The sequence below is a fragment of the Leucoraja erinacea genome, chromosome 34 (genome assembly GCF_028641065.1).
Source record: "Leucoraja erinacea ecotype New England chromosome 34, Leri_hhj_1, whole genome shotgun sequence".
Classification (NCBI taxonomy): Eukaryota; Metazoa; Chordata; class Chondrichthyes; order Rajiformes; family Rajidae; genus Leucoraja; species Leucoraja erinaceus.
In genome coordinates, this window is record NC_073410.1 from 11,483,274 (window position 1) to 11,504,389 (window position 21,116).

The window sequence follows — 21,116 nt, forward strand, 5'->3', positions numbered from 1 at the left end:
ACATTCATAGATCATCAATGGACAAAGAATGCATCGAAAATTTGTATTCATTTATTGACTAGCACTGCAGTAGACTTTAGAGATACAGTACGGAAACAGGCCCTTCGGCCCACCGAGTCCGCACTGACCAGTGATCCCCTATACACTAACACTACCCGGCACATACTAGGGACGATTTACAATATTACCAAAGCCAATTAACCTACAAACCTGTACATCTTGTGGGAGGAGAAACCCCACATGGTCACAGGGAGAACGTACAAACTCCGTATAGACAGCACCCGTAGTCAGAATCGAACTCGGGTCTCTGGCGCTGTGCGGCAGCAACTCTACCGTTGTGCCACTAACATTGGACTAATCTACCAGAATGAGCAGACACAATGATGGCAAGGTGTGAAAATATCTGACTTCAATATTAAATTACGTTTTCCTTCTATACACAATCATGATAACAGACTTACACATCTTGAAATTCTTCAAGGGATTTTTGTGGAGTAAATACATTCAGCAGGCCAATTATCTGGAATAAATTGAACATCCCATTATTAATTTAACAAGTGTTCGATTCATGCAAATTATAAGTGTACTCCCGTCTATAGACTGTAATAAGAAGTTAATAAATTTCATTGCCGAAGACATTCAAACTTAATTATTAATAGTCATTAAGTGAGCTGGCAAGCAGGAAATATCACCCAAAAAATTTAACTCGTTAAATTAGCATTTTAATTAGTTTGAAATTTCAATTCTAATCATGAAACAGAGGAAAAGGCTTTATTGAAAAAAGACCAGTTGTTTAGTGTCAGATGAAATAGAGAACCCAAGGTCTCAGCAAGATGCTTGCAGCATCTTATCAATTATTTTGTGCCATCACAAAAAATTTTTTTCCAGTAAAAAATAATTCACACCCTTATTCATAACCGCATCCTTTAATTACTGATCCTACATAAAGGTGTGAATTCCTGTCCTGCCACAAAATGTTCACGGAATGAACATTACAATGCTGTGAATCCATGGGTTCCAAAGATTTGAAGCCGCATTTTGTGATGCTGTCGAAAGAACAGCAGATGTCAATTTATTTTCTATGCAGATAAAAACCAAATATAATTCTGGTACGTTGTGCTGGAGTAGCCTCGTAATTTAAAAACAAATTCATTTTTTCAAAATTGTGACTAGGTTCTTGTGGGAGAAAAGATACCTATCACAATAACAAAACATTTGGTATCACAGATAGATTCTGCATCGTACTTTACTCCGCTAGGAGGTTCTTCGGCCTCCACCATCCAGAATTGGGGAATAGAGAAAAGGATTAGCAGAGTGTGTCGTGCCCCCCCCCCCCCCCCCCCCCCCCCCCCCCCCCCCCCCCACCCCACATAACCTACAACTACTGCTGGAAAGCACAACGGGACAAATATCCAGCATGAACCAAATCTGACATTGACTTCCCCACCGCCGCCGACCATTCAGTTATCATGGTCAAAGCTGGTATGGAGACTAACATCTTAAAAGCAAAACAAACCCCCTAAAAATAAAAAATAAAGATACAGGCTTTGAAACAGTCAAAAAGTCATATAGCATGTAAACAGGCCCTTTCGGCTCCAGTTGCCAAGGTGACCAAGATGCCCCATCTACACTAGTCCCACCTGCCTGTGTTCGGCTTTATCCTTCTAAACCTTTCCTTCCCATGTACCTGTTCAAATATCTTTTAAATGTTATTATAGTGCCTGCCTCAACTACCTCCTCAGGCAGCTCGTTCCATATACCCACCAGCCTCCAAATTGCCCCGCCGGTTCCTTTTAAATCTTTCCCGTCTCGCCTTAAACTTATGACTTTTGGTTCTCATTGCCCCATCCTTAGGCAAAAGACTGTACCGCTGCGTCACCAATGTGTACATGAGTGGTAAATCTGGGAGTGTGGTGAGTGGGGAAGGGTGTCGTTGATGGAAATGCAGGGAGAATAAGGTGGGTTAGGACAAGGTTAATGAATGGTCAGCACACACATATCGGGCCAAAGGGCCTGTTTCCATGCTGTACTGCTCTGCAACTATGAAAAGGAATACCCAGCCACGGGAGAGAGCATGGGGCTGAATGCCAAAAGGAAGTTGTGGCAGCTGCAAGAATGGCAAGGGCTTGTTAAATGCAGTTATAAGTCTGCAGAAAGTACAAACAGAAGGACATGGATCAGGACAGAAAAGCAATTTAAATTTTGCAATTGTTTGGCAATGAGACAAGATGAATTTCAAAAATACCCAGCATTTTTCTCGAAAAAAAAAAGTTAATATTACAAGTTGTTGTTGACCTTTTACAATAAAAGGGCCATTTTTGGAGCAAACAGGAAAATAGCTGGTTATCTGAAGTTCACTGTCGGATGCAATGTGCCAAGCTTGATGAGGAGCTGTGGTTTCTCGAGCTTCCATTGGGCTTAGCTGGAACAGCGCACAAGACCAGACCAGGGGTCAGAGAGATTGGGACGGGAAACAGAGGTGACAGGATCTTTGGAGATGGTGACTTCATGCACTCCATGTATGCAATGGGCAGGCACTTTTAGTAACAGCAATGTACATCATCATCAACATCATTTTTGCACATCAAAACAGTAAATCAATTTTCCAGTTGAAATGCAAAAAATAATATCTCTAATACCTCTCTCCCCTGTCAGTTACCTGGATTACACCTCCTCCAACTCTGCATCTTGCAAAGACACTATCTCAATTTCTCCGTCTCTGCTCCCAATGTTGAGACTTTCCATTCTTGGACATCTGAGATGTCCTCTTTCTTTAGTTAATGTGGTTTCCCCTCTGCTGTCATAGATGGATCCCACGGTTCTGTTCTTGCACCCCTTTCCCCAGATGGAACAAGGTTAGAGTTCCCACATCCTCACCTTTCACCCCACCAGCTTCCGCATTCCCAACATAATTTTCCGACTTCTCTGCCACTTCCAACGTGATTCCACCATCAGTCACATCGTTCCATCCCACCCCTTTTCGTCTTCTGCGAAGATCGCTCCTTCTGAAAATACTTGGTTTGCTCATCCCTTCCCACTTTGTCTTTGCATCCTTGGCCTATGCCAATCATCTGCCTACCAACCTCCCCCCACCTGCATCCACCCATATCTGGACCTTCCCCCATTTCAGCTCTCTTAACCCCCCTCCTCACCCCACAAACAATGTCCTGACCCAAAACAGCACATATCCATGTTTTCTAGGTGCTGCCTGACCCACTGAGTTACTCTAGCACTTTGTCTTTTTTTGTGATCTGCAGTTCCTTGATTCTCTCTTAAAATGATTTGTTTGCATGCACATCTCTCATTTGCATATGTTTTATCTCTCATGCGAGCATTCTTTTTATTTATAACATTGAAGACATTCATACATTGCAAATATCTCCTACAAAGACTATTTGAGACACGTTGAACACACCAGGGTAGGGGAACTACCCTCAACCCACTAACCATGTGTTAAATGCGCAGAATGGAAGCTAATTCCAAAATGTAACCCCACATACCTTAATGCTGCAAAGCAGCCAAGGTCATATTTCCATCTCTTAAATTTGAGCCCTATCATTAATCATAAAACACCATGGGTCTGGATTTTGCTCCAGCTGTCACACACACACACCAGGGACTGGACTCTAGGTCTAGCCAAACCCTGGCCAATTTCATGGGTTTTTGAAAAATCAATTATACTCGGCAGCTTCCCAGTAATGTACCTGCTCTGCTGAGGAAACGTGTCAGTTGGCCCGTTTGAAAATTTGAAAGCAGATTAAAGCGATGTTGAAAATACAAGCTTTGCACCTGATTGTCATAAAAATATTGCAAGTGGTTTATTAACATCCTTTGGGGAGGGAAATCGCCTTTACCCTCATTGACCAGTCCCAAAGATCAGTGGCTGAACGCCCTCAAATGTGACTCTCCAGGAGGAGAAGTTTGCCATTCGATGTGCAACAAATACCAGCCCTGCCACTGAATGCAAAGAGGATCAACAATTCATGGGTACAGAAGCGTTCTAAATAACAACACAACATTTTTGAGAAATGCTCTCTGAAACTATTGGAATTAGCGCAATGACAATTTAAAAGCCCTGTCCCACTGTACGAGTTCATTCAAGAGCTCTCCCAAGTTAACAAAAAAATCAAACTTGTGAAAGCACGTAGAATGTACGTAGCGGGTACGTCGGAGTTCAGGGACGTCTCTTAGCGGCTCGTAAAGCTAACGGCAGGTACTCAGGAAACGCGGTATGCTCGGGAAGACTCGTGAAGATTTTTCAACATGTTCAAAAATGTGCACGAGAGCCCCGAGTACCTACGAGCGGCCAATACCGTAAATCTCCGAGTTCGAATCAGGGCAAACTCGGGAGAACTCTTGAATGAACTTGTACAGTAGGACAGGGCTTTAAGTGGTACAGCATGCAAACTAAACTTGAAGCGGCTGAATGGGTACAAAGCAAGGCAAGGCACGACAATAGAATTAGATGGTTTAGAACAGAAATCTCAGGCCGAGGGAAAAATATCTCAAGTTGGGGATGAGATATTCTGCATTGTCCCTACTATAAATTAATAAAACATCTAATCTATGGAAAAAAAGGCACTGCACCTGTAATACCCAATTTTATTTAATCATCAATATAAATATGATCTGGAGAAGATGGAAACATCAAAGGAGACTACAACTATTTGCTTACTTCCTAAAGTGCAGAGATTATATACAAGGCAATGGAAACATTGTAACGAAGATCAGGTTTCAAATCCACTCTGATGTTAAGAGCCTCTTACAAGAAAACAATTCAGAACGAGGATAACATTGGTGATCATTTAATTCAAAACACGGAAAGCATTAGTGGGAAGGAATTCAAGGCATTACTGAATTAGCATTAACTGGCCTTGAACATTGCGAATTAAGATTTTCTCCATAAAATCATCTTTCATTAAAATGATCAAAGGACTGCTTAAACAACATTCAAGAAATGAGAAAAAATAATTAAACCATAATCAAGTTAGTTCTCAGCATCCAATGGCTTTTTTTTTTAATTGGTGAATTAACTTTGCACGATAAAGTAATATATTAGAGCTTCTTACATTTTTATGGTTGACACATTTCATTAGAACTAATTCTCTGTAAGCCCTTTTTGCATGGGTCTGGTTTTGAAATGGCCGGCTGAGCTTCTTGATCGCCACATTCCTGTCGAGAATTGCATCGTAGGCTGCACTATAACATGAAAATAAAACATCCGAGAAAAACTTTGTATGCAATGACAAAGCAAACATATTAAATTCAATTCACTAGTTCTTAATCAATTCATGTGCTTACAGTGAACATGAAAAGCAACGTGTTATTTAATCAAACTTGAATAGCACATTGAAAACTAAATGATTCGAATATCTGAAATGGTGGGACAATGGTGGGACACCCCCTCTTCTTTCCCTATTTAACACTCTTCAGTCTCCTTTTCACCTCGTCTTTGTCACTTTCCTCGCCCATTTGTCAATCAAACCCACCTCACCTGTATTCACCTATCACGCTCCAGGCTTGGCCAGTCCTGCAATTCTTTTCCAGCTTTCTCTCCCTATCCAACCCCCACCACAACATCAGTCTGAAGAAAGATACCAACCCGAAACGTTGTCCATCCATTCCCTCCACGGATGTTGCCTGACCCACTCGAACACTTTGTGGTTTTGCAAAAGCAAGTGCTGCTCTCTTGTGCAATGTTAGATTCAACCTGCATGACCATAGAACCGTTGGGACAGAAAAATTGGTATTGATGCTGCTATATCCTATACCAGCCATATCTCTTCTAACCTGTAAGTTCCAGGTTATTAATTTGTTGTCTGATATATGCATTACAGTAAAATACTGATCCTTTATTAAGGTAGGCAAAAATGCTGGAGAAACTCAGCGGGTGAGGCAGCATCTATGGAGCAAAAGAATAGGCGTCGTTTCCGGTCGAGACCCTTCTTCAGACTCAATTGGCAACGTTTCGAGTCGAGACCCTCCTTCATTAATCCTTTATTAATGTGATCTTTCCTTACTATATGAAAGGGTTGTTTCTGGGAATCACTACCTTTCCATTTATACGTTTTAAATAAATGCGGATGTCAAAGCAGTGAACTCACCACACAATGCCCTGTGCGCCAGAACCAATAGGTTTTAGGTTTTGATAGCGTTTGAGGACAGTGAAGGTCGAGTCCCCAACCTCCACACTGTAGAACAGGTTGTCACGTTTGTTCCTGTTCATGTTGGCTGATTTGGTTCAACAATGTGCATTCATACGCAAGAGTCTCCGTCCAACCTGCAAGGAATGCAAATATTTTAAAAGTTGAACAAGGAAAGTGATGAAAATAATATAAATTGAGCACATATCATGTTTGCTTCCTAGATGGTTTGGAGCAAGTTATTAGCAACTTGTAAATGGAGCAAGCATTCAAGGATATCAGGCTAAGTTGAAAAAGTGGACTGTACCTATAATGGTTCAGCAGGTTGGAATATTCCTGGAAGGTTTCAGTCTCTATACTTAAACCTCACATTTAACATATCCTACCAAACCCTCAAGACTTGGTGTCAGCACTCTTCTCTGCAACTGGATCCTTGATTTCCTGACCAACAGACTCCGATCAGTGAGGATAGCAGACAAATCATCCTCCATGAGAATCCTCAACACTGGTGCTCTGCAAGGATGTGTTCTCAGCCCCCTTCTTTTACTCCTTGTACACTCACGACTGTGCAGTCTTGTACAATTTTCAAATTCGCAGACGACACCACCATTGTGGGCCGGATATCAAATAATGATGAGTTGGGAGTACAGGTGGGAGATCGAGAACCAGGTGTCCTGGTGTCGAGACAACAACCTTCCTCTTATTGTCAGCAAGACAAAGGAGACAGTGATCGACTTCAGGAAGCGAAGTGATACACACACCCCAGTTTGAATTGATAGTGCCAAAGTAGAGATGGTTAAAAACTTCAAATGTCTAGGAGTCAATATCTCCAACAACTTCTCCTGGACCACCCATATTGAAGCAACGACCAAGAAAGCACACCAACGCCTCAACTTCCTTGGAAGGCTTAGGAAGTTTGGCATGTCCCCTACAACTCTCACCAACTCCAACAGATGCACCATAGAAAGCAGTTTATCAGGATGCATCACAGCTTAGTTTGGGAGCAGCTCCATCCAAGACCTCAAAAAAAAATCGCAGCAAATTGCGTACACAGCCCAGACCATCACACAAATCAACCTCCCTCCTACTTATACCTCATACTGCCATTTATACCTCATGCTACCTTGGCAAGGCCAGCAGCCGAATCAAGGACGAGTCGCACCCTGGCCACTCCCTCTTCTCCCCTCTCACATCACTCAAAAGGTATAGAAGTGTGAAAACGCACACCTCCAGATTCAGGGACAGTTTCTTCCCAGTTGTTATCAGGCAACGGAATCGTCCTACCACAACTAGAGAGCAGACCTGAACAACTATCTTTTTGGTGACCCCTCGGACTATCCTTGATCGGATTTTGCTGGCTTTACCTTACACTAATTGTTATACCCTTATCATGTACCTATACATTGTAAATGGGTCGATTGTATTCATGTATTGTCTTGCTGCTGACTGGATAGCACGCAACAAAAGCTTTTCACTGTACCTTGGTACACGTGACAATAAATTAAACAACTGAATTATTAGGAATACTGTATAGTATTGTTGCATTCCCATCCTGTGTCGTTAAAAGATAGACAATTTAGCAAAGTGGAGACATGAAAGTCTCACACCAACAAACAATTACCCACAGATATAGCACAGAATCAGGCCCTTCGGCCCATTGATCCACGCCAACCAGCGACCATCTCCATAAACTAGCACCATCCTACAACACAATTTACAATTTTTACTGAAGCCAATTAATCTACAAACCTGTGCATCTTTGGAGTGTGCAAGGAAATTGGTCCCTGGAGAAAACCCACGCAGTCACAGGGAGACCATAGAAACAGCACCCGTACTCAGGATCGAACCCGGGACTCTGGTGCTGTAAGGCAGCAACTCTACTGCCTCATTGTTATTTTGCTTCACAATTCTATGCCAACATTTTCCCTTATAAATCCCTATCCCCAAAGTCCCAAATTTCGCCTGAAGAAGGGTCCCTATCCAAAAGATCACCTATCCATTTTCTCCAGAGGTGCTGCTTGACCCGCTGAGTTAATCTGGCCCTTTGTGTCCTTTTCTGTAAACCAACATCTGAAGTTACTTGGTTAAGAAAGAACTGCAGATGCTGGAAAATCGAAGGTAGACAAAAATGCTGGAGAAACTCGGCGGGTGCAGCAGCATCTATGGAGTGAAGGAAATAGGCAACGTTAAACGTTGCCTATTTCCTTCGCTCCATAGATGCTGCTGCACCCGCTGAGTTTCTCCAGCATTTTTGTGTATCTGCAGTTACTTGTTTTTACAGTTTGTAGTGATAACCCAATTGCTCCTGACTTGAAAACCCCGCCTTGAAAAATAGGAGGAAAACACCAAAACCAGTATAATTACAATTTGCGCTCTGAAATCCTCTGGATAAAACAGGAAACATAAAATAATACACAATGACGTACACTGGCAGGATGTGTAATCTTAAAATGCTCTGACTACAAGCAATTAAGCACTATAAAAGGTCACACTGAAGTAAATATTTGCCAAAAAAAAATCAACTAATGCACAAAATTGCAAACAAATGCTTGCTAGAAGACCGACCTCGGGAATATATTTTATTATCACCATCCTGTTTTAATCAATTAAAATGTACTTCAGTATGCTCCCCTTTAACCCCAGACCACACTACTTCATTTATAAGCTCACAAAATAGTTTATCAATAAGCTGAGTTTATCAAGATCCATTTAACTTCAACTATCTTGGCCTTTAATATGCCCCGCCATGTTTACAAAGGTCAAATTTTGTCATGAATAAGGCAGGTTCCTGTTATTCTAACATTGAATCTGCCAACAATCAGTTCCTCGGTTTTACTAATGCTGAGATCTAGGTTGTTGTTCTGGCACCATTTGGTCAGTTGATTGGTCTCCCTCCTACACACTGACGTAGTCGGCAGATTTGAAGATGATGTTGGAACTATATCCAGCCACACAGTCGCAGGTATAGAGTGGTAGAACAAGGGGTTGAGCACGCAGCCTAGAGGTGCTCCCGCACTGATAGTTATCGTGGCGGGAGTGTTGCTGCTAGTTCATACAGATTGTGGTCTGTTGATGAAGAAATCCATTTTCAGAGTGATCCGCAAAGACTCAGTTCTGTAGCAATGTTACAAAATTTTGAGATTAAAAAAATCAAGTCTGCAATTTATCCCATCAGATAAAGCATAACAATAAGTTTAATTTGACACCTAATTCACTTTCATATCTCAAGTAATAAAAAAGTTATGGCCATTTTCATACTCGGAAATTAGCATCTTTGTTCCCTATTGATTTTCTATGGACATAACAAAAAAAGCTGTGATCGAGGACAGTCAAAAGCCCATAGCCTTCTTAAAAATTAAGAGAACTGAATGAAATTTTCAGTTATCATAGATTGAACCATTCTGAAACAAATATAAAATAATCTTACTTGGAGGACCTGAAATTAAAGCATATAATTAGTTAGTCACCCAATTGTAGCTAATTTCAAACTTCAATTACTAGATCTAAACATCTATCCATTTCTTAATAAATGATTAACATTTTTAAATAGCCTAAGTGTCCAAATAATATTCACAAATAATTCACAATAAAACATGATTTTTAAATCTCATTTACATCAATTTATAGGCCAAATGGAAGGAATTTAGTGTTCAATTGCTGTAAATTAAAGTCAATTTAAATCGGCTTTCTAGTGGGTTCCTGTGAACGCGCTGGTTTAGAACGTTCACATTGCGCTGGATTTGTGCCCTCAAATGCCCAGAAAAATACTGCGGGATATAAAGAGTCCAAAATGAACTATTCGCTATAGAAAACTTTATATACAGGGTTCTTAAGAAGCCCTTTTTAATGTGAAAATAAGGTACATACCTTTAATTGTTTGCTTTATAAAACCCTGGGGCTGCGAGAGATTGCGGGTTGAGAGAGTGATTTTTAAACTACTATAACTATTATACAAGGCCATAAAAACTAATAATACCTTTTGCGACGGGGTCTTTCAGCGATTTTCCATTAATGATTTACTAGGCTGAACATTTTCGATTGCAACAGCCTAGTAAAAATCGCGTTTTAAACCCGCCCCCTCTAAACAGCGCCAAAATCACACATGGGGCTGGGACAGATTCTCAATGACGATTCAGGTAGGTTTTGTAACATACCTAAGTTTTGCGAATTTGGTTAGTTTGGTGGGGGTGAATGAGTGTGTTGAAGGCCAAGCCAAGTTCTAGGAACTAATTGCAGCATTTCTCCTTAAATTTATTTTTATTTTTTTTGATTCTCATTGAGTTTAGTTTTACAATGGCCCCCTCAATGCTGGAATTTAATACTTGCTGTCGTCGTGCCAAGGGCTGTCACTCTCACCTCACCTCTCAAATTTGTAACACAACATCACAAGGCGATTGAGCCCACTGTACTCTGCACATTCTTAAATGCAATTACAGATGAGCAACAAATGTTCGTCATGCCAATGATATTTACTTTTCTTAAATGAATAAAGCCACACACAACTAAAACTGGTTTAATCTTCCACAGTTCCCAGAGAGAATGCATAACAGGGCAATAGACCCCACTTTTTGTGGGGCTTTTGTGATTGATACAAATTAATTATTTATCTATCCTTGGTGAAACAAGAAGATAGTCATGCTTCAGAATCTCTTGTCTTATGTCCCTTCATTTATCTTCCTAATATTTAACCTTTGTACGGTTTAGATGTATTCACTATATCTAGGGTGGCACAGTGGCGCAGCAGTAGAGTTGCTGCCTTAAAGTGCCAGAGACCCAGGTTCGATCCTGATCACAGGTGCTGTCTGTACAGAGTTTGTGTGCTCTCCCGTGACCTGTGTGGGCTTTCTTCGGCTGCTCCGGTTTCCTCCTACGCTCCAGGTTTGTAGGTTAGTTGGCTTGGTAAAATTGTAAATTGTACCTGGTGTATGTAGGATAGTGTTAGTGTGCGGAGACTGCTGGTCGCCACAGACTTGGTGGCCTGTTTTGGTGCTGTATCGTAAACTAAACTACATCTCATGTTCCAGGTTTCCACATAACAATCCAGACCTCACAGTTAGTAAATGACCTCCATTCGCTTGCTGCATCAATTAATATAGCAGTATAAACAGTGTATGAACCGTATACACTGACCGGTGTGACATGTATGCTCAACACCTAATGAACAATGCAAACGGTGAAGCATTTGTCCCTTACCCATATGATTTCATAAACTGAACCACGCAAGGTCACACTGGATCTGTCTACTGACATACACAGTTAAAGACAGCAGAAGGTCAAGCTCTTTACTCCTGATATATGAACTTTCTATAGAAGTAAAGACCGATAATCATTTAAGAATAGAAAGCCGTGACCTTCAGTCAGTAGATTCACCAAATGGAGGTGCAAAGCTTCATAGATAGACACAAAATGCTGGAGTAACTCAGCGGGTGAGGCAGCATCTCTGGAGAGAAGGAATGGGTGATGTCTCGAACCGAAACGTCGCCCATTCCTTCTCTCCAGAGATGAGGCCTCACCCGCTGAGTTACTCCAGCATTTTGTGTTTACCTTCCATTTAAACCAGCATCTGCAGTTCTTTCTTACACATTTATGCAAAGCTTCATTTGCGGCTGCCCGTTTTGACAATCTAACCATTGATGCTTCATGAATAAAATCACATTCATTATCTAGGACCTTTTCTTTTTAAGGTCTAGGCACTCCATTTTCTTTGTGCTTCAGGACCTCTCTTTTTTACAAGCCACCCATTTTCAAAAACAAATGCTAGCAGAAAAAATGATCCTCTACATATCAGAAAGATATAAGGAAATATTAAATTGTTGCATTGTTAAGTCATAAATTAAGGCATCGTTCCTTCTTACCGCTACATGTAGCACAGTCAATTTATTTAGCTGGAATTAAAAATTGCCATTTCCCACGCAAATAAAATTCCAGGATCATAAGAGAGTTTGACTTAGTACAAATAAACCAGCGGTCGGCCAGGCTTATAATATTGCACGCTTCAAGAACAGCCACCTGCAGATTTTCAAATTAACTTCAGAAGGCTGAATGGAAATCAATTGCCACTCGAAGGATTTAAAAGATTTAACTTCAACATTGTTCCACCACCCGCTGAGTAATTTTACAGCAAGAAAATGATAACATAACCAAGAGCAAGCTAAAACAATTAAGTGGAATCTTTCAGCTCGAAAGCATCCCAAAATAAATTACAGAATTCACAACTCTCAAACCAAGAGAAGAAAATCAATGGATTGATATTTCAGTCTTTCCTTCAGGCATATTTCCCAGCAAAAGAATTTTCTGAATTTTATGATCTCAGGTCAATGCAAGGAAACTGTTTGCCAAGATTAATGGCGATGGGTTATATTGCCTTCAATCAAATGTCTGGGTAACAATGGATGTTAAATATGAGATTAAGTTATTTTGCCAATTCTTTTCACAAGAGGAAAGCCTTCGGCACATCTGCCTTTCCTGTACAACCTATTATTCTGATCATGTTTTTCTGCCAACAATGGAAATAAAGGGTGTAAAAATGTCTTTAATTATGTTTTTACAAGCTCTGGCCAATAGATGGAGCAAGGAGATGCGTCCCAGTCTCTCTCAGTTCTGTTGCCATTTTTTATGTTAAAAAAATCAATTGGCCATGAGTAACCCAAAAATCAATTTACAAGTCTCGTGTTAGATAGGCAGAAATACTGAGACAGTGATCGAAAAGACAGGTGGGTGATGAACTCTAAAGCAGATCAAACAAAGTGCAAATCAGTGAGCAGAATGAAAAGCAATCTAAACTATATGGTGCACAATTTTAAAGAGGTTTCACAAATTAAGCTACCTGTGGACGCACATACCATGACAAACGGCATTATAAATTGCGACCATTTTGAAAAACATAAATTTGCTTTATTATGATAAAACACCATCGGATCGTAGTTATGTAATTACCAAGTACCGCACAATTTTCACAGATATGACGGCACGGTGGGGTAGCGGTAGAGTTGCAGTCTCACAGTGGCAGAGACCCGGGTTCGATCCAGGCTTGTTTGTTTGTACATTGTCCCCGTGACCTGCGTGGGCTTTCTCAGAGATCTTCGGTTTCCTTCCACAATCCAAGGACGTACAGATTTGTAGGTTAATTGGCTTGGTATAAATGTAAAATTGTCCCCAGTGCGTGTAGGATAGTGTTAATGTGCAGGGATCGCTGGTGGGTGTGGACTTGGTGGGCCAAAGGGCCTATTTCCGCGCTGTATCTCTAAACTAAAACTAAACTGAAGTTAAAGGTGCACTGAACTAGCCACGTGAATGGGTTAACGGCTGAAATATGGAGTGCACAACCAGGTTTGTCTTTAAGATGTACAGTCACATATACCACCGCGTCTGAAGATGATGAATTGGAAGCTCGTAGCCTTCAACAAACAGACAAGAATGCACTGACAGTGCTAATCAATATCATTCACCATAAAACTCCTGAACCATCAAAAGCTGTACGAAATGGAAAGGAGTTAAAAAGTCGCATCTATTGGCCATGGTACAGTGTAGCAATTCACTTGGCAAGCAACCTTCATCAAAAACAGGTCGGCTTTACATTCTACAAGGTTTTCAACCTCTCGTTTAAAGATAGAAAACATTTCAATCTGCTTCATGGGAAGTAGTGGTTACCAACTAGAAAGTGAAAATTGGGACAAACTGCATACTAAATAAGCAGAGGTGGATGCAAAAAAAAAAAATAGTGACTCGGATTTGATGGTCCCCAGCAACGAAACTGCACTCAATATTTACAATACAACTTCCCCAGATTTGTGTAAGCTTTTGAATAGAGACTTGATGCTCGAGTGCAATGCTTTTTGATCCACGCATGAACAGATACTTCAGCTACAACACTCTTCAAGCAATTAATTTGAAAAATGTTTGATGAACCACATATCGCCTACCCTCGTAATTAGGGACCTCTTAAGACCCCTTGCACTTTCCATAACACGGGGTCGCCTGTACGAGTGAACACAGGTTCAAGTCAGAGGAAGAATTGTTTCTTCGTTTTAGTTAGAGATGCAGCGCAGAAATAGGCCCTAGGACCCACTGTGTGTGTCCGTGCCGACCAGCGATTCCTGCACACTTGCTATATCCTACACAAACTAGGAACAACTTACAATTATACCAAGCCAATTAGCATGCAAACCTGATCATCTTTGGAATGTGGGAGGAAACAGGAGCACCTTACAGCACCAGAAACCCGGATCGATCCTGACTAAGGGTGCTGACTGTAAGGAGTTTGTACGTTCTCCCCATGACCTGCGTTGGTTTTCTCCTAGATCTTTAGTTTCCTCACACCCTCCAAAGACATACAGGTTTGTACGTTAATTGGCTTGGTATAAATGTAAAGTATACTCCGGTGTGTGTAGGGTAATGTTAACGTGCGGGGATCGCTGGTTGGTGCGGACTCGGTTGGCCGAAGGGCCTGTTTTCGTACTGTATCTCTAAACTAAACTAAACGTAATCACAGATGACTTTAAAAAAATATATAGCAAGTGGAAAGTTATAATGCTCTAATACATCAGAGTGAATGCAAAAGTAGGCATAAAATGAGGTTCATTAACTCATGAGAGCAGCTTATAATCAACCTATTCCAGGAGACCCAGTCTGCAGCTGCCTCTATTGCATTTGCATCGACAGAGCAACTCATGCCAATAACATTTCGAAATAGTTGGTCAGATGTAATGGAAAACATCTTAGCGGTGACCTTCTAGAAGTTTTTAAACATTTAAGGCCTTGACTTGTTGGGCACTGTGGCGCCTCCTCTGTGAAATTAAGACAATTGAAGTACTATTAACCGATTAACCCATCAGGGAATTCAGGCAATACTGGATACTTAAGAGTGGCCAGAATGTGGTATTTGTGAACTCAACCATAACAGAGGTCACTATAGGAAATTGGCCTAACACAGCAGAAAATCAAATAGACAATAGACAATAGACAATAGGTGCAGGTGTAGGCCATTTGGCCCTTCGAGCCAGCACCGCCATTTAATGTGATCATGGCTGATCATCCCCAATCAGTACCTCGTTCCTGCCTTCTCCCCATATCCCTTGACCGCTATTTTTAAGAGCCCTATCTAGCTCTCTCTTGAAAGCACCCAGAGAACCTGCCTCCACCGCCCTCCGAGGCAAAGAATTCCACAGACTCACAACTCTCTGTGAGAAAAGTGTTTTCTCGTCTGTTCTAAATGGCTTACTCCTTATTCTTAAACTGTGGCCCCTGGTTCTGGACTCCCCCAAATAAAGGGATAACTGATCAAATTAGATGAAGATAGTTGGGGGGGCTCTTATGGCCAAGCAAAGTTGCTGGTGTCCTGTGCCACTGTCTTGGAACTGTGCCTGATCCAATCGAGCTCCAGGCTACTGCAGGGCCTCCAGCGACTCGTCCACTGAAGTCTCGATGCAGACACGTCGACCTACACCTCATCCGGCCACCGCTCAGTCTTCGTGCCCCGGGGATGCCTCCCGCAGCCGACCACATAACATCCAGAGCGTTTTTGAGGGCAGGGGGAGGCAAGAACCAAATCCGTTTAGCAGCACTCCTGTCTACACTGCTGTCGTAGCCTTGAATCTTGAAGTAACTCAGCAGGACAAGCAAAGTTTCAGTTTGGGTAATAATCTTCTGCAAGGTCAGAGGGTCATAAAAGCTGATTAATCAGCCCTTTATTTTTAATCAAGCACAAGCTTCTCATAAATATACCAGCAATACTACCTCCGTAAATTATTCATACTTCACATTGCCATGAAACCCAGGTCTGGACAAGTGATGAATTGGTTTAATGTAAACCCTGTATCACACAAGTTGTAACCACTCTCACTGAACGAACATACTACCTCAATGCCTACTGTTAGGTGCTCACACTTCCTCCCCATCCCCCTTCACCAAAGTTTCCTGTCTTCAGACCCTGGTTTGAAGAAGGGTCTCAACACGAAATGTCATCTATTCCTTTTCTCCACAGATGCTGCCTGGCCCGCTGAGTTACTCCAGCAGTTTGTGTCTATCTTCAGTTTAAACCAGCATCTGCAATTCCTTCCTACAACATATCATGGGTTTATTGATCTGTGTTAGCAGCATTAATGGCAACTAATCCCATAGCATTGAATTCTAAGTGCTCATCCAGACTTCAGTCACGGGAGGCCACAAAGTGCTGGAGTAACTCAGCAGGCCGGGCAGCATCTCCGCAGAACACGTATAGGTGATGTTTTGGGTCAAGACCCTTCTTCACACTTCTTTCCAGCACCATGCTTCAGTCATGTTGGGTAGTTGAGCATCTCAAATAGACAACAGTTTCAAACAAATGGACTTTAATGGAGCAGTAGAAGGATGCCACAAAGCGGTCATTCATCATGTGATGATATTTGAATTCTTGCTGAATTTTAGATTCTGAATTTAAACCACTGTTGGCGAGTTATGAGGGATACTGGTTGGGAATCTTGTTTCAGTTAAGTAGAATGACTTTTGTTTATGATTATGCACTTCCATTCAGGATACCACTCTGGCTGGGAGAGAGGTCCATCCATTCTTAGATGAAGACAACAAAAGAGCAGAGAGGAGAGAATTTCTGTTGTCCAAATAAATTGAGTAAATCATGGATGGAGTTCAGAGCAGGGACATTAAATTCTGAGGAATTTAAATTTGCAACACTGAATTTACAGTCTCAGACCTTGCCCTCCAGAGGATCTGACACAACATTTGCACTGGAAAAAGAAAGAACTGCAGATTCTGGAACCAAAATAAAAACAGGAAATACTGCAAATACTAAGGTCAGAGAAGCAAAGTTAACATTTCAGGTTGATGACTTTGTCAAAAAAGAACCTCACAGCACCCAATGGAAATGCACTGCAGGGCAGTGTTTGGAGGAGGTTGGCAATCAGAAATGTTCATCTTGTTCCAGAGATGCTGTCTATCCTGTTTCTCCAGTATTTTAAGATTTCTAAATACATATTGCCCTCTCACCTTCCAAGCAGCCTTTACATTAATTGAGAACTGCAGCAAAAAATAATCCTAAATAGATTTGATTTTACACTTGCCACTTCTGCATTGTAGACCACAAGAAAGCTAGTTTCACTTCTATTGAATATGCTTGTTCCCTAAAAAAACAATGCTATTTTCCTGTCTACTCCGCTGTGGTTTCTCTTATTCAATCTAGCCCAACTAATGTTACCTCACCAGTTACAAACTTGTATCTTTCCCTTAATTCCCTCTTATCTTGACTCTTCCCTTCAAAGTTCATCTTTCCCAGGACTCAGCTCCTGCTTCCAGTTCCCAAAGTACTGAATCACCTTTCTCTCCTGGACCTACGTAAGCTGAAAACGTTAACTGCCACCTCTCCCCAGGCACTGTAACCCCCTCTCCTTGAAATCTACCACCAGTCTGTGTGTGAATGGAGTCTGGGGGAGTTGAGGGGAAAGTAGGGAGAATGAAAATGGGATGAGTGTAGGATCAGTATCAATGTGTGCATAATGCCAGGAGCAGACTCAGTGGGCCAAAGGGCTTGTTTCTATGCTGTACAACTCTATGATCTTTCTGAAGAAGGACCTCGACCAGAAACATCACTTATGCCTTTTCTCCTGAGAAGCTGCCTGACCCACTCCAGTTGCTCCAGCATTGTTTGTCTGTTGTCACTGTAAACCAGCATCTGCAGTTCCTTCCTACACACTGTGACCTTCGCCCTGTGCATTACAAATATCGCTTAGCCAACAAAGCTATAGTCGCACTGACTTCCCCTCCACATTTTCTCTGGTGCTCCCCCTCCACTCCAGTTTCTAATCTACATGCTGCCTTGCGTTTCCATGTGTGGGAACGATGCCCAACTTCACATCTTTCTCTAAACTGTCTACCATCCAGCAAATTACCCCTGACAAGGTCAGAATGTTTCACTTTTTGCTTTAATCTGGTAACATTGTTATTTATTACAGCTCGATTAAGTTGATTTGCATTAATTCTGATAATGTTATCAAAACATGTCATAGTGTCATACAACTTGGAATGGTCAATAGGATGAACCAACCATTTGTTTCCCCCAGTTACTAAGTGTAATTAAAGTGGAACTTTTTCCAATCCTAGCTGCTTGTTGGATACAGATTAACAATGGGGTAGTGGGGGGTTGTGCCATTCATGCTATTGTCTTCACCCAAATACGCACATAAGTTAAAAATAAACCTGATGTGCTATCTCTCAAGAAATACCATAACTCACAATGAACCTTTGGTTTTCTTTAAGCCAAGGTTGTCAGTTGCTTTGTTGGATTTTTGCTGGGTGACACAGCCTGAACAACTCTGCATTCTTTCATGTAATGACATACATAGTTGGTTTTGTGCTTCATTCCACCTACGCTTTTATTTTTTTGTACACCATCATCACAACATTGATCAGCGCATTCCATAACCAAATGCCATTGTTAGTCTTCTTGTAGCACAGTTTAAAAGGCACACACAGCAGAGGGTGGAGGCAAGATGGACATTTTATTTGGTTGCCATTTATTGTTTGTATTGAATTTCATCAGGGAACAAAAACGGCAAAGACTTTTCCCCAATAGGTTTTTCGTAAGCGTTTGATTGTGTTTCTAAAAAGAGAAATCAGTTAACATTGAAAAACACTGAAGACGGGTCTCGATCCGAAACGTCACCCATTCCTTCGCTCCATAGATGCTGCCTCACCCGCTGATTTTCTCCAGCATTTTTGTCTACCATTGAAACATTCAAAGTCCTCGCACTGGGAAAACTAAGGCCAACACCTCTGGTCCATACGAAAGTGGCGTCAAGAGGCATTTAGATAGGCACGTGAACATGCGGGGAATGGAGGGTATGGATCATGTGCATGTAGATTAGATTATTTTATCTTGGTATATTCGACACAGCCATCGTGGGCTGAAGGGCCTGTTCGTGCTGTACTTCTCTACGTTATATATAATGAACTCCCTTCCTTCACAACAGATTCATATTCTTGCCCCAGACTGCCCTCTGAAACCAAATTCATATTGTTTACAAGTTCTGTATCAAATCGGATAAGGACCATATCCATGTAGCCTTTGTCCAGCTATTTCTATCTCTGCAACATCATTTGACTTGTCTCCCCTCATCTATTGTGTAACCTTCAGACATTTCTGTTTTGTATACATTTTACTTTCTCATTCATTCCTAGTTGGCTTCCTTTATTCTACTCTCCATGAACAGCCGGGTTTGGGACTGTTCCAATGAGCAACAAGCCCTGTTGATCTATCATCTCCATACCGGTTGGCCTTCACTGCCCCTCGACATCAGCTGCTGTGACAGAATATGACTTAATTAACAGTTTTTAATTAGCATAATTTTTGTAGTCTTAATTTAAATATTTTAACAGCTTTTAAATCGATTTCAGATACTCTTGTATGTTCATGGATGCCAAAAATATTCAGAAACATTCCCATTGGGAAATTTCACATCCAGTGATCTCAGGAGTTGATTTTAATTATCAAATTTTAGAGATACAGTGCGGAAACAGGCCCTTCTGCCCACCACGTCTGCACTGTCCAGCGATCAATATACTCTAACAATTTCTACACACTGGGACAATGGAGTGTGGGTGGAACGTGGAGCACCCGGAGAAAACTCACGCAGGTCAGGGGTGTGGGGGGAGGAAGGAATATACAAACACATGTAGTCAGGTTTGAACCTGGGTATCTGGCGCTGTAAGGCAGCAACTTTATCACTGCGTCACTGTGCCCGCCTGTAGGGCATCATCCTTGATATCACTGGCTGTCACGGTACATCAGTACAAGCAGCCACCTGCCCTAGGTGAGGGAAGCCCTGTACATGCCTCAGGAGACAGTCTGCAAGAAGACGACTTCACCTTCACCACACTAGAAGCAGCAGTGCGGTGCAGGGCCACAGGTGGCAAACAATCTCAGGGCAGGAGTCTGCCCATCCCATTCATCTATTGTCACAGCTCTTTAACATTTATAGCAACACTAACCACTCCAGACTGCACCACTGCAGAAGCAGAAATGACTTTCCATAAATAATGTGTGTCCAAATATTAATGTGGCACAAACATTGCTTGTGAGAAATCGAGCATCTAAAAGTTTTGCCCTTTGTCTCAGTCACAAAATGGCACCACATCATTAAAATAAAAAGACAGGGTTGGATAAATAAAATCAGGTGTTTTTCCTTCCATACTATCCCGTTGTATTAATTTAACAGCTGTGAAATAACATGATTCACTTGAGCATGTTCGTCCCATTTCTAGGTTCATATCAAAATAGTCAAATAGAAAGAAAAAGGTAAAGGGGCATCCTGGCCTTGTTCAAGATTTTATCCTGTTGTGCGGTTTTGCATACGTTATCATGGAAAAGATCTGACAGCAATGGAAAATTTGCAATGAAGTTTCATTGACGTGGATATTGATGGAAACAAGAAGGTATAGTTCCTCTGGGAATGAATTAACCCTTCATTCTAATGAAACTGGGATCATTAAGGGAAGACAAAGATCCAGAGTATGACAAAAGATTCTGATAAAAGTGAATGTTGACAGGTTATTTCAAGCACCAGCAATGACACTAATGAGAATACAAGTTTAACATTTAAACCAACTTAGAAAAACATTGGCATGCGTTGCAAAGGTGGACATTTTCAGCTGTGTCTTTTTAAGTAAACAATTAGATAGTTGCTTTTGAAAGCTGAATTTTAAATGGTTGGAGAATGTGTGAGATTGGACCAAATGCGTTACGGAAGAAAAGCATTGGTGTAGAATTATTGGGACAATTGCCTAATATTTAGTGCTCATTTAAAACAATGTACCATGCCATAAAAATGAATCAACAGTTTTGGGCAGCATTGGATTAAAAGCACACTGAAGTCTATGCAAACAAAAGTGATTTCAAAACATTTTCTTTGCATAATAAATGCATTGTGGTTCTGAGGAGGAAGAGTTTCTAATGGCCATTGCTGGAAGATTTGCAAAAACAAAGTT

At 41.3% G+C, this 21,116-nt stretch overlaps 1 protein-coding gene across 4 annotated transcripts in view; it reads right to left on the minus strand.

The window, feature by feature from the left end:
• Positions 1-21,116, minus strand: part of mapk8b (mitogen-activated protein kinase 8b) — a 72,816-nt gene that overhangs the window by 29,271 nt on the left and 22,429 nt on the right. For all 4 annotated transcript variants that reach the window (XM_055661830.1, XM_055661834.1, XM_055661832.1 and 1 more), the window contains exons 2-4: positions 6,105-6,280; positions 5,070-5,199; positions 462-520 (exon numbers count right to left, since the gene is read on the minus strand). In XM_055661830.1, coding sequence (XP_055517805.1) covers positions 462-520; positions 5,070-5,199; positions 6,105-6,226 — 311 coding nt within the window. In that variant the 5' untranslated portion in view covers positions 6,227-6,280. The remainder of the gene's footprint in view (positions 1-461; positions 521-5,069; positions 5,200-6,104; positions 6,281-21,116) is intronic.